The sequence below is a fragment of the Erythranthe guttata genome, chromosome 14 (assembly GCF_056151865.1).
Source record: "Erythranthe guttata isolate IM_541 chromosome 14, IM_541, whole genome shotgun sequence".
Classification (NCBI taxonomy): Eukaryota; Viridiplantae; Streptophyta; class Magnoliopsida; order Lamiales; family Phrymaceae; genus Erythranthe; species Erythranthe guttata.
Window position 1 is genome coordinate 990,645 of NC_142546.1, and position 13,557 is coordinate 1,004,201.

The following is a 13,557-nucleotide window of genomic DNA, read 5'->3' on the forward strand; positions in this document are numbered from 1 at the left end:
TAATCCGGTAATTGCTTCAATTCCAGTACGGGGGCCGTTTTCACACTAACTGGTATCTCGGGGACGATCCCTACCTCGTCTATGCCTAAAATCTCGGCACACTCAAGAAACAACACGCAGTCAAGCACATCATTTTCAATAGGGGTTTCGGGGGAGGCAGAATGCAAATCAATAGAATTAACAATGCAGTGCTCAATAGAATCACACAATTCATACAAATCAAAAAAGGAGGAAACACAGTCCTCGATCACGTCTATTCTACTGCAATGCTCAACATGCTCAGAGTGTTTAAATGCATCTGTCAAATTAAAAACAACTTCTTCCCCATTTACCCTAAGCATTAAAGATCCTAATTCCATATCAATCATCGCCTTACCAGTGGCTAAGAATGGACGACCTAAAATGATTGGTGCTTCATCATCTTCAGGCATTTCAAGTACCACAAAATCAACAGGCAAAATGAATTTATCTACTTTAACTAGCACATCTTCTACAATCCCATCGGGATATTTCAATGAACGATCAGCTAGCTGTAAAGTCATGCGAGTGCGGTTCAAATTTCCTAAGCCCAGTTTTAGAAACACAGACATAGGCATCAAATTAATACTTGCCCCCAAATCACATAAAGCTTTATCGAAAGTGGAATTGCCAATAATACAAGGAATAGTGTAACTCCCTGGATCTTTCATTTTTGGTGGTAGATTCGACTGAAGAATGGCACTGCAAGTTGCCGTGAGTGTCACTGGTGTGTCTTCTTCGATTCGAATTTTCTTGGATAGGACTTCCCTCATGAACTTGGTGTAGTTTGGCATTACCTCCAAGGCTTCTGCAAAAGGGATGTTGATTCGAATCTGCTTGATCTTTTCAATGAACTTCTTCAATTGATCCTTGAACTTCTTCTTCTTCTGTCTTTCTGGAAAAGGAATAGGAGTTACCAAAAGAGGGGGATTATCAGGAAAAGAAATGTTATTGGGCTTACTAGCCTCTTTTGTATTACTCCCTGAAACGGTGATTTCCGGCTCGACCGGGGTCGGTTGTACAGCTGGCCTTGGTGATTCGTCTGTCGGATAAGGAGGATCGGTCATTTGCAGACCACTTCGGGTGGTTATGGCTTGACAGCTTTCTTTTGGATTGACTTCGGTATTGCTCGGGAATCCACCTTTTGCCATTGTGGACATGGATTGGGCGATTTGCCCTATTTGCTTTTCCATGTTCTTCATTGTTGATTTCAGCCCCTCCATTTCCTGTTCTTGTCGGTGAAGACGCTCGTCATACGTTGGCCCTCGTTGCTCTCTTTGATGGTTGAAATCGGGAGGTGGTTGTAGAGCATTCTTCGGATTGGCATAGGAGAAGTTCTCGTGATTCCGAATTCCCGGGTGGTAATGAGTAGGGTTTTGGTTCTGATTGTTGGTTCCTCGGAAATTGTTGAATCGGTGGTTCATAAAGTGTGCCTGCTCCCAATCGTCGTTTGTGGCTTGCGAGGTACTTGCTGCTGCTGCTCGTTCGGTCTGTGGCCCTCGAACTGAAATTTGGGCGACCTGATTTGATAGGATCGCTAATTGTGCTGAAACTGCGGCTAAAGGATCGAGTTGGTGGACTCCGGCCACCTTTTGTACACCACTCCGTTCGGACGGCCTATGGTACGCATTCTCACACATTCGCTCGACAATGTCTCGAGCGTCTGTGGGAGTCTTGTTTTGTAATGATCCACCTGAAGCAGCATCGACTAGAGATCGGGCTGGTTGATCGAGCCCATTGTAGAATAACTCCATTTGATCCCACGGGTTGAATCCGTGTTGAGGGCATTGTCGTAATAAGTCCTTGAATCTCTCCCAAGACTCGTGCATCGGCTCTTGGCTCATCTGTCTGAAGTTGCCTACATCTCTTCGTAGTTGTGCGGTCTTCGAAGGTGGAAAGAATCGTGCCAGAAAGGCTTGTGATAATTCTTCCCAACAGGTGAGTGATCCTGGATTGAGACTCAGAAGCCAACTCTTCGCTTTGTCTCTGACAGAAAATGAGAATAGCTTCAACCGAATGGCATCATCAGAAACGCCGTTAACTTTGATCGTGTCACAAATTTCCAAGAAATTGGCAAGATGGAGATTCGGATCCGCAGTGGCTGCTCCGGAGAATTGGTTCGCCATGACCATGTTGATTAGCCCCGTTTTCAGCTCGAAGTTATTTGCGGCTATCGTCGGTTTCCTGATTCCCGAATAGTTCTCATTCATAGCTGGAGTTCGGTATTCTCGCATTGTTCGCTCGGGTGGCAGGTTCGGTCTTGGCTGCTCGTGATCTCGTCCTGGCTCTTGATCGTACTCAAAGGCCAGGTGCTCTGGATTTCCTTGATCTTCGGCCATTGGTTCACTTTGTTGGTTGCGCGTGGCCCTTAGTCTACGTAATGTTCTTTCAATCTCGGGATCGTAAGGTATGATTTCCAAATTTCGACGCCTGGGCATAAACAAAGTGAGTGGTTAAGATCAAGGTAAAAATCGAAAATAAAACAAGTAAATGGCTAAAGTAATACTCGGATAATTGGTAACACTATCAACATAGATAAAATCAAATTGGTCCCCGGCAGCGGCGCCAAAAACTTGATACGCGTTTTCCTCACGTATAAATTACCGCAAGTATACGGTATCGCATTTTGCAGAACAGTGGTTCCGGATATCGATCCACAGGGACCTTGTAGATTCAAATGCTGAGTAGTGTAATTATATTATCGTTATATTATCTAGCCGATCGTAAATAAGTGGATTGGTGAGAAACCCTAATTTAAAAGCATGCAAGAACGTAAACATGCAAATATAAAATGTACGTAAAATAAAGTAACGACAACTCAACGCGGGGGACTTCGATTTAAAAGGGACTTCTAGGGCCAAATCCACCTAGGTATAATCAACAACGATCGACAAATCCACCATCTAAAATCACGTTCCTATTCGTTAACCCAGACGCTAATATACTCTAACCCCCGTCTCCAGTGTAGCTAGAGTCTACCCACAGGTCCGACGTCTCCGTTCAGAACCTGCTATTAAGAGAGCATTTAGGTCAAGTCCTTAAGGGCTACCCGAAGTGCATCACGTCTCCGTTTCCACACCCCGGGCTATGTTTTCCTAACTTCAAACAAGAAATCCTCTCTCGAGTTCATTCCTATTTAATATCAGTCTGAGAGCTGATCAACACAATCAGAAGCATTTAATACAGGAAAACATAAACGAAATCAAAACACGACAATTAGAAAGTAGAAAAGACGATCGAAATCAATATATACAAGGCTTCATTACCCTAGAAGAAAATGTTCTTAGTTCATAACAAACATAGTATCAAAAGAATGTACAAAGGAAATGAAGAACAAAACGTAAAGAAATTGCGTAAGAAAAACCCAAGTCGGAACCCCCGCTGATGATTCCCGCGAAGAACCGTCGAAAACCGTAAAAAGTCGAAGAAGAATGAAGAGTGAGGGCTTGCTTCTATTTATAGTAAATTGCAAAGCTTCCTCAAGAAGCTTTGCAATTTAAAATATCTAGCCTTGAAAAACGCGCCAGATCGCGATCCAATAAAGCCAGATCGCGATCTGGCTTCTTTAAAAAAACGCGAACCGCCTCCCAGATCGCGATCCAGGAAGTGCGGATCGCGATCTGGGTCTGAATCTAGTCTGCCACTGGAATTTGTCACCAGATCGCGATCCGACTTTCCTGGATCGCGATCTGGGTCTGAACTTTGCACACTACTGGAATTTGCCCCCAGATCGCGATCCGGCTTTCCTGGATCGCGATCTGGGTCTTAATGACCACTTTCTCGGCTTGAAAAAAATCGGTTTCGCTTCCAAATGGCTTCGACTTGGCAACAAAAGCTAACAAAACCTAAAAAAGGAAATAAAACAAGAAACGCAATAATATACACAAATAAAGCCGAAACTCGGACGAACGAAGACCAAAACTCGAAGATTTGATAAGCAAAAATCGTGCAAAACGAACACTTATCACTACCCCACTCGTAGTTGGCCCACAAAACGACCTCAAACTCTAGCTTCAACACATGGATCACTTCGGGAACAATATAATGAGGCATAGCCGTGTTCACCTTCGCGTTCAGGTAAAACGCGTTTTCCCGCTGGCGGCGGTGGCCGCCGGAGAGCACCGCCACTTCTCCGGGCCAACTCCTGGACATACAGTCGACTGAGACGTCGAAGGACATACAATTAACACGGTATGCCAACATGTCGACTCCAGCTGACGGAGGAAATTCAGTTGGAACTCTGTTAACGGTGCATAACCACCGTGAAACTTGTAAATAGTTGTTCTCAAATTGAAACTCTTCAAGCCGCTCAAACGGGTTTGGGTCACTGTGATCAAAATCCATTTGGGTACAAATGTGAACACGTATTTCATTATTAGGCTCATGATGAGGCTGATCATCAGGTTCTTCTGGCTGAGGCTGATGTAAACATGGTGGCCAGTGGAATGTAGATATATTCTATGTAGAAACACTACCACATCTTGACCTTCACATGCGTTGACGAACCGTTAGAAGTATGCGATATATATATATATATATATATATATATATATATATATATATATATATATATATATATATATATATATATAGAATGTTGCTCATATATAAATTTGTGTGTATTCGAACACCATGAAACGAAAAAACAAGCATTAATCTCAATCTACGGTGGTTATCAACGCATCCCTTTGCCTGCAACTCAAATTAAACGAGAATGCAGTATCTTGTAGGAAATTCTAGAACATTGTATCTAAAATTTAACTTATATAACTTACTAGTACCTCATGAATACCACATGAAAAGTGTAAGTGTAAGTGAAGTTTATATCAAATTCATAAAATGATCTACAAATTTTCAGATCAAATAATTCACTAAGCATGATATAATAGATATGTATATAGAATCAAAATAATTTATAAAATGATCTACAAGAGTTTTAGAATCGAATATTTTGAACATGTACAACAAAATCACATTAAATTGAAATTAGGTTTTGAGAAATGGATGGAGATGGGGATTAAGCTTGGTCTTTTGGCGGGACATAGAATAAAATTTAAAAGCTACAATTTTGATATTCTCTTGCCGACTTAATATTTTTTTATTGATTTAAACTATTGTTACTAAATATTTTTATTAATATATTATCCATTCGTATTTTCTATTTCTTCATCTTCTTCATCTTCTTCTTCTTATTATTATTATTATTATTATTATTATTATTATTATTATTATTATTATTATTATTATTATTATTATTAATTATTATTATTATTATTATTATTATTATTATTATTATTATTATTATTATTATTATTATTATTATTATTATTATTAATAAATAATATTTTGTTTTAGAAAATATAAAATGAAAATGGAAAAAAAAGAAGAAGAAGCTGGTTAGAATTTGAAAAGGGTAATTTTGTCAACAAAAAGACTTCCCCAGTCTCTGTTTGTTTGTTACCATCTCCAGCATCTATATCCATGGTCTCCCCACACCTAAAATTAATTTCACAAATTTCCACTCTCTAAATTCTCTCGTCAAAACCTTCGCCGGCAAGCACTCTTCTTCCTCCTCCTCTGTGTTTCGGATCCGGTCACATTTTCCACATACATAACTGTCTGTATCGGGCGGTGCGAGATTAGATATATTTCGAATGGGCGGAGTGCCATCGACGCCGCGGCTAGGCGGCGGAGCGCGGCCGGAGGAGACGGCGGAGTACTTAATTACGGCGTTTGTATCTGAGAAATCGTTTCCTCTCGTCTCCGATTACTGGCAGAAGCTTCTCGAGCTCCCGCTGGATCTCCGCTGGCCTTCTGATCGCGTTCTCGAAGCTTGTCGTCTATTCGGTCAGTGGCAGTGCATTGTCACTCTTTCGTTTGAATTTTGGCGTTTTCTCACCGTGAAATTAGCGATTCATGTTACTGTTTCCGCATTGTTGTTGGTTGCATTTGGAATTGCGTGTTAACGATCGCGTTATTGGGAATCTGACGTTGTTTTTTCAATTTGATCTTGCACTTGAAATGTAGTTCACGTAATTTTTATTTGTGGAAATTAGCTGATCAGGCGTTTCTCTTTCTCTGATTGATATTAACATACCAAATTAATTTGTGCTGAGAGAGTGTGTAGTCATTTTGATTTAGAATTTGGGATATTTTTTTGATAATTGCATTCGATAACCCCTTAAGATAATTCCTTCAGAATGTTTTTAATTGTGCTGTCTAGGATCTTATCGGGAGATATACTAGTTGGGAACATCATAGTGTGTTGTGGATCTTTTCTGCAGACTTTGATGAGTGTAGAGTTCACGTGAAATTAAAACTTTTGATGTTCTTAGAATTCGGTGGTGAAATTCTATACATTATGACGTAGTTTAATGCGGTGAAAATCGCTTGATTTATCTAACGTCCCACACCATTTGTTAAAGACTCTCTGATTCAGGTAAGCAAGAGATGCGTTTATTCCACATTGAATAGAAATGATATCAACTTAATACCATTAATATGTAAACAAATGGATCTTCTGATCTAGGTTATCCTAATCACAAAATTTGACAAATGCTATATCTTAAATGAGAATCCGTAAGTAGCAAAAATGGTTGTCATATGTTTTGACGAGGGGATACTTGTCCCCTTGTATTAATTTTTGGTTGCGATGGTGGGTAGCGGTGGGTATGTTCATCCGTCCTCACATGCTACAATAATCAAAACACCGATTTTGCGGGTAAGAGCCTGTGAATTTGTGCTACCTGTCTTGGTTTTTGACACGTGTATGGTACGAATTTCTGTTTTTTCTCAAAGTTTAGATTAGACTAAAGATCACATAACACATGCATATGCAATTAAGTTCTGCCGTGATGAACTTGTGTTGCTCACATTTATTACGTTAGGAGATGGCAATACGATATCCTTCTCAAACTCCTGCACGTGCGAATAGTTTGTGCCTTATGTGATTCTTTCTCCTTTTATTCATTCCTATTCAGCGTAATTTATTTTTTTCTTCCTTTAGTGGAAAATACTTTTTTTTTTTTTTTTTCCATTATTCATGAGTTGTAGGTGAGGATGTATCTTTTGTAGCTATTTAACATTACGCTTATGCATTTCCCATGGTATAATCTTCTCAATGATAAATTGCTATCCTTGTGTATCTTTTGAAAGGAGAAATGTATCTTTTTTTTGCCAATTATTTGATGTCCAAATTTTTGTAGATAAATTGGAAGAACTTGAACATCAAATATCATGATCTTTCCATATATGCTTTTAAAATATATTTTTATTTTTTTCACTGGTCTGATTCTGTTTTGGCTTATTTGCATGCAGCAATGAACAATTGTAGCACAAGACACCTTTCAAAGATTTTGGTTCACCTTGCTTGGTGCTTGCAAGAGTGTGTTTCTGATTCTGGTTTGGCATCTCCGGCTTCCTCGAAAGCACTTAATGCATTATATATAGTATCTGTTTTCCTGAAGAATCTGATTGAGAATGCTAAGAGTGACAACTTTGAAGAACTATACCTATTGCTGGATGAAACTGAGCCCATACCAAATAATTTCTCAAAAGGTTCCAATTGTTACATCATGATTTAATTGTTTTTATTTCGTTATTCGTTTAAAAAATTAACCGCCGTCCATATGATCAAATTCGTTTTTCAAATAGATTATCAGTTTCATCATATGTAGTTTTTACCAACTATATACTCCTTATTGAGTTTCTTTTCCTGACTGCTGTAATTGTACTCGACCTTGTTCCTCATTTCTTCACTTTTCAAAGCAGGTGAGAATGTTGAAAACCTCGTTATGTATAGCACGCTAAACTTTATCGCTAAAGTTGATGTTAGGTATGCGTTATTTAATGAAATATTTCCAGAAATGCATTTCTTTTTGTTTAAATGATCTGATTTATGCTGTAATTTTCTCGTGAAGCCCTGAAACATACCTTTTGCATCATGAGCTGCTTAATTTCATGGTCATTGCCATGTCAACTCAACTTCTCTCTGGGCCATCACCAGGACTGAATGATGCACACCCCTTCATTGATGCAGCTATGGATCAGGTGGGTGCAAGTAACTTCACAGCTTCAAAGCTAATTGCGATATTAATCCGCTGTTGTTTCTGCAGGAAAGTTCTTTGGTTGATTCAGTCGTGTGCAAGTTATTGCTCAATTACACCATACATCCCAGGGTTCCATTAAACAGTTCCTTTTATACCATATTATCTGAACGAAACCAGCCTGTTCTGAGGAGAGTTGGCTTTGCAGCTGGTAGGATAGTCCTGCACAAGCATGCCCATTTTATCGATTTATTCTCTTTTCTGTTATGTTTAAATTTTGATTCTTCTTATGAAAATTCTTGGAACACAATTTTAATATTTTTGTTAATTCAGTTCAATTCATTATTTGAACTTTTATTTATGTGAATTTAACTCCTCCCATGCCATTTATACAATACATCAGTCTTTATCAAGTATGGGGGTTTTACATGTGCATTTACAATTCCTGTTTATTTCTTGTCTATACTAGCTGTATTTATGCTTTTGGAATAATTCATGGTCTTCCTCACTGAGATATAATTCATACTTGCAGCTAACTTGATGCTGTTGCCCTTCAATTACTTAGTCAGCTCAACTGGTGATGCTTCAAGAAGCCCATTGGCAGAAATCAGTCTCAATGTGTTACTTATTCTTAGTCATTACCATAAATGTATTTCAGTGGAGTATGCGAAGGATAAAAGTGATAACGACAGTTCTGTGTCTCTCGCTAAGGAAGATACATATTTTTCGGAAAACCCTTTCTGCAAAGCGGTAGGAAATGTTCGGGACATTGAATGTATGATAATTGCATTACCCGACTCTGTTATTTGTTAGACTGAGATTTTATTATATTAAACAGTGCTAAAGTCTCTGAATGGTCTACTTGCAGATAATCGCATTACTACAGAGGGTGATGCAAAAAGTGATCCCCTTGCGAGGCTACCTTTCGCTTCTTTATTCGATACCCTTGGCATGTGAGTGTTTCCACTGCTTTCTTGTTAACATAGGAAATCAAATTGATGAGTAATACTGTATCGTGACGTGGTTGTCTTTTGAATCATAGTATTGAGATCTTATATGGGATTTTATGAATTGAAATTAAGATTTTGGAACAAATCATTTTGAGAGAAAACATGTGAGCCTCAATTTCATGAATATAGGCTTCAGTTGACTAGAGCCTGGTCCTTGACGACTTCTATTGCTAGTAGTTTCCCATCAGAACTCTTTGCTATCTAGGCGTTCTTATATGATTCAGTTATTCATTTTTTTGCATCAATTGTCTTCAAATATAATTGTTCTTTTTTCTTCTGTAGCTCACTTCATGTTCTAGTAAAATAGCAGATGGCTGTGTTTTTATCGAGATTTAAATAATTCAGAACCCAGGGTCGTCTAATACGTACTAAAAGAACTCTTCTCTGCCTGCTTAGCCTTAGATCTTGAGATTGAATAAAATTTTGTTTTTAGGTTTTTAATGCATTTTTTTCTCTTTTCTTTTTTCGGGGAGTCAGGTGCTTGACTAATGAAACTTCTGTCCTGTTGCTTTATTCTCTGGTTCACGAAAATTCATCTTTTCTGGAGTACGTTTTGGTGCGGACAGATCTGGATACACTGGTATGAATCATAAAATTTCACATTTTCAATGAAGAACTGGTTGACTTTTCTTCTGAAGAAACTATCCATCTCCTACCAAAAACTGTAACATTATATCAGATAAGAGCAAAATGGGGACAGAAGCATGATATAAAATAGTTTTAACAAGAAAATAATCTGGATGTAGTTTTAAGATTCTTTTGTTATTTTACAACTCAAGTTATCATAATATAGTGCAGCTCTTTTTTTTGTTTGAGAAATAATTACGAACTGTTGGAGTGAGAAAATCTTTGCAACTAGGGAGATCACGTGTTTCTCTGGTCATTGCAGTTATTCTTTTTGTTGCAAATCTTGGAATGACATAACTTCTTCATATGATCTACAGCTAATGCCTATGTTGGAAACTCTATATAATGCTCCGAGAAGGACGTCTAATCATATTTATATGGTGCTTATTATCTTCCTTATACTAAGCCAAGATTCGTCTTTCAATGCCAGCATTCACAAACTGGTAATGATAGATCCCATTTATCCATTTACGTTTACTTATTTGAAGGTCTTACCTGAGTTAACAATTATTTCGCAGATGCTTACTAATGTTCCATGGTATCAAGAACGGCTCCTTCATCACACTTCTCTTGGTTCCCTCATGATTATAATCTTAATTAGGACGGTTAAATATAACCTCTCTAAGTTAAGGGTAAGACTTGAGTTTTGCGTAACAGTATCTTGTTAAATGTACTCATGATATAATCATCAGAAGGCTGTGTTCAAAATCTTCTTATACAAAAATTCAAATTGTTTTACGGCTGTTTTGAACAAACTAAAGATACTTTTAACATAAAGCAGAAATGACTAAAATTATAAAGTCGAGGTAAGACCAAGACCATCATGAAGTACAAAAATTGAACTGATAAGTTTCCACATATTTATTTGGTTATATAGTTTCTGAAATTTCCTTGCAACAGGACGTCTATCTTCATACGAACTGTCTTGCAACTTTGGCAAATATGGCACCACATGTCCACCGCCTTAGTGCCTACGCATCACAGCAGTTGGTTAGCCTCTTCGACATGCTTTCGCGCAAGTATGTTCTTCGTTTAGTGATTTAGTAGATGCGTTTGGTATTCGGTTCTATTTCCTATTGTTCGTCTAAAATCTCAGAGTCTTTAGGTACAATAAATTAGCCGAGGTTAGAAATGACAAGAAGAATATGCAAGATGATAATCTGAAAGAAGAAAGCCTCTCAGAGGATCCAGTAAGTTCTTTTATCCATCACTATTTTCTCGATAGCAAGTTCTCCTAGTTTAATTTGATTGTGTTAGGGTATTCATTGACCCTTTGTATTTATGTTTCAGTCAGCCGAATTGCATTTGTATACAGACTTTCTGAGATTAGTGTTGGAGATACTAAATGCTATCTTAACTTATGCATTGCCGAGGAACCCAGAGGTATTGCAAACTGCAGTTAATTTGATGTTAATCTCATGGGGCATATTGCATATTTATCTTAGTGTTACTACAATTTTCAGGTCGTGTATGCAATTATGCACCGGCAGGAGGTTTTTCTACCTTTCAAGAACCATCCTCGTTTTAATGAGCTGTTGGAGAACATATACACTGTACGTGTTCCAGCGCAGAATATTTCAATTTCAATTCCTCTAGCAAATTAATTATTTTTTATGACTTGGTATTGCACATTGAAGTTAAGTTTCTTCTACTACAGGTTTTGGATTTTTTCAACAGTCGTATGGATGCCCATAAAACGGACGACGAATGGTCGGTGGAGAAAGTGCTTCAAGTCATAATCAACAATTGCCGATCCTGGAGAGGTGAAGGCATGAAGGTATCGAAGCTAACGCTTGTGTAGTTAACTTCAGTATTTATTTTAAATATTAACATTTTATTTTTGGGTTTTGGAAAGATGTTTATGCAATTACGATTTACCTACGAACAAGAAAGTCATCCCGAGGAGTTCTTCATGCCATACGTGTGGCAGTTGATATTGTCTCGCAGGTATTCTTCTTAATAAAGATATTCACAAATCAATATTAGATTTTTTAGGCTGGCTTTCGGTTATTTGATGTCGTTCCCATGTCAATACATACACAGTGGCTTCCCTTTCAATCCAAGCAGCATAAACTTATTCCCAGTACCTGTACAACAAGTAAGTGTCGTTTTCATTCAAGTTATCGATTATTCAAAATAGATACGATACAAACGTTTGAACTCCAATACAGGATATAAATGACGGGTTTGAAGATGAGTCGCCGAAAGAAGATACACTTCAAGTATAGATTCGTTCGCTGGAGTTATATAGTTCGTTCCACCTGAAGAACTCAGGTTTTTATATAATGTACATACGTATACACACAAAATAGTATAAATTTTCCTTATACGGTATATGTTTATTGCTTTATACGACGCTCGTGTATCGACACACCGTGTTCATCAACATAACCAATGTAACAAAAAGGAACAACATTTTTATTGATAGTTTACAATAGACATAAATATAAATCGTAAAATTTTCATTGCGAAATAAAAGTAGCCCAACGTTTGATGAGATTCTTCGCCTTTTCGTTTTCGATGCCAAAAATATGAAAGCAGTGACCTTCCCCTTCAATCTCCACCACCTCGACTACACCATTCCACCCGCTCTCCTTCACTTTCTCTGCGTAAACTTTCGCCCGACCCGTTAGTATATCCATTTCTGAAACACAGACCATTAATCTGGAGCATCCAAGCCCGGATAAACTCGGAGCTCCATCACAAAACGGGTTGATCAAAGGATTATCAATCCCGCCGGGTGCGGATGGGTATGCTAGTAGCCACAGCTGGTAAAGTAAACTCTGATCGATATCTTCTTTAGGTTCGTTTCCGATCGGATTCGAACCCCAGAAGTACGGATGCGAGAGGATTGCGCCGGCGATTTTCACGTTTCCAGGTAACGGTTCCGAGCCGGCGCGGAGGGCGAGGTTGTGGGCTATGTTTCCGCCGGCGCTGTCGCCGCCGATGGAAATCCGGCTGAAATCGGCGTGGTTGGAAATCCATTTCTCTTTCTCGGAATTGGTTTGAGTGTCTACGGCGTGTGATGAAATCCATTTCAGAGCGTCCCAGGAATCCTCGTACGCCGCCGGGAGGGGGTGTTCGGGGGTGAGGCGGTATTCGACGGAGATTACCAGAGCTCCGGCTTCGGCGGATAAGACGGTCATGAGGCGGTGGTCGAGGTGAGAGAAGGCGGAGCCGATGCAGAATCCTCCGCCGTGGTAGTAGACGAAGACGGGGAGCTTTTGAGTGGGGTGGGTGGGTTTTGGGAGGTGGATTCTGGCCGACACGGTTGCGGAAATGGTGGCGTCTTTGGAGTAGACGCCGGTGGTGGTTTCCTCCGGCGACGGAGGTACGTCTGGCGAGTGGAGGAGGCGCTCGACGGTGCCGTCGGTGTAGACTTTAATGACCGGAGAGAGGTCGGTTAGCACCTCTTTGGTGGTGGTGGTGGTGGTGGTCATGGCGGTGTGGTTTCGAGATGAAAAAAAGGAGTTGCTTCCGGTGGCGGTGGCGGTGGCGGTGGTTGATTGCGAACTATTATTTATGGTGGAAAGAAAGATGAAAACAAGTGAAAGCATATGAAACACACCAAATATCACACTAAAATAATATCATGGCACAACAGTGACTGCCATTTTTTGTTTTTCTGCTTTTTAATATTTTAATATTTTTTTTTGTTTGTTTAAAATAAAAAATAATAATTCAATAGTTGACCAGCCACAGACAATTATTCTCATCATTGAATTCCCTCAACCTACACTATTTCAACTATTCACTAAATTCATTAAGAAATTAATAAAATCGGGACCAGATAAATTCTATTGATTTAGCGAAATTTTAAATTATCGAGTTAATAATTTAGCACGTCACCAAGTTGG

At 39.0% G+C, this 13,557-nt stretch overlaps 3 protein-coding genes across 5 annotated transcripts; 1 reads left to right on the forward strand and 2 right to left on the reverse strand.

The window, feature by feature from the left end:
- Positions 1–1,555: 1,555 nt before the first annotated feature.
- On the reverse strand, positions 1,556–3,973 carry LOC148764877 (uncharacterized). The gene is made up of 2 exons (XM_088813170.1): positions 1,617–3,973; positions 1,556–1,570 (listed from the first exon to the last, which is right to left on the reverse strand). The coding sequence occupies exons 1-2, from the start codon at positions 2,454–2,456 to the stop codon at positions 1,556–1,558; spliced, it is 855 nt and encodes a 284-aa protein (XP_088669296.1). The 5' UTR covers positions 2,457–3,973.
- Positions 3,974–5,404: 1,431 nt separating this feature from the next.
- Positions 5,405–12,178, forward strand: LOC105973485 (uncharacterized). Of its 3 annotated transcripts, none has more exons than XM_012998513.2 (18): positions 5,405–5,865; positions 7,336–7,575; positions 7,789–7,852; positions 7,938–8,067; positions 8,133–8,274; positions 8,596–8,838; positions 8,932–9,016; positions 9,551–9,653; positions 10,018–10,143; positions 10,219–10,332; positions 10,601–10,719; positions 10,806–10,890; positions 10,991–11,083; positions 11,164–11,253; positions 11,358–11,477; positions 11,556–11,647; positions 11,744–11,798; positions 11,872–12,178. In XM_012998513.2, exons 1-18 carry the CDS (start codon positions 5,673–5,675, stop codon positions 11,926–11,928), a joined length of 2,151 nt encoding a protein of 716 aa, XP_012853967.2. In that variant the 5' UTR covers positions 5,405–5,672; the 3' UTR covers positions 11,929–12,178. The 3 variants fall into 3 exon arrangements, with proteins under 3 accessions (XP_012853967.2, XP_088670762.1, XP_088670763.1); XM_088814636.1 differs by lacking the exon at positions 5,405–5,865 and adding an exon at positions 6,993–7,071; XM_088814637.1 differs by lacking the exon at positions 5,405–5,865 and adding an exon at positions 7,127–7,180.
- LOC105973486 (2-hydroxyisoflavanone dehydratase) lies at positions 12,098–13,320 on the reverse strand. The gene has a single exon (XM_012998514.2). The coding sequence runs from the start codon at positions 13,255–13,257 to the stop codon at positions 12,163–12,165; it is 1,095 nt and encodes a 364-aa protein (XP_012853968.2). The 5' UTR covers positions 13,258–13,320; the 3' UTR covers positions 12,098–12,162.
- Positions 13,321–13,557: the final 237 nt, after the last annotated feature.

Bases quoted from the DNA above. Each gene is read 5' to 3' on its own strand.
- LOC148764877 (XM_088813170.1), bottom strand. From the start codon at position 2,456: ATGCCCAGGCGTCGAAATTTGGAAATCATACCTTACGATCCCGAGATT.
- LOC105973485 (XM_012998513.2), top strand. From the start codon at position 5,673: ATGGGCGGAGTGCCATCGACGCCGCGGCTAGGCGGCGGAGCGCGGCCG. The intron at 9,654-10,017 runs GTATGAATCATA...TATGATCTACAG, and splicing joins GGACAGATCTGGATACACTG to CTAATGCCTATGTTGGAAAC. The intron at 10,720-10,805 runs GTATGTTCTTCG...CAGAGTCTTTAG, and splicing joins TTCGACATGCTTTCGCGCAA to GTACAATAAATTAGCCGAGG.
- LOC105973486 (XM_012998514.2), bottom strand. From the start codon at position 13,257: ATGCTTTCACTTGTTTTCATCTTTCTTTCCACCATAAATAATAGTTCG.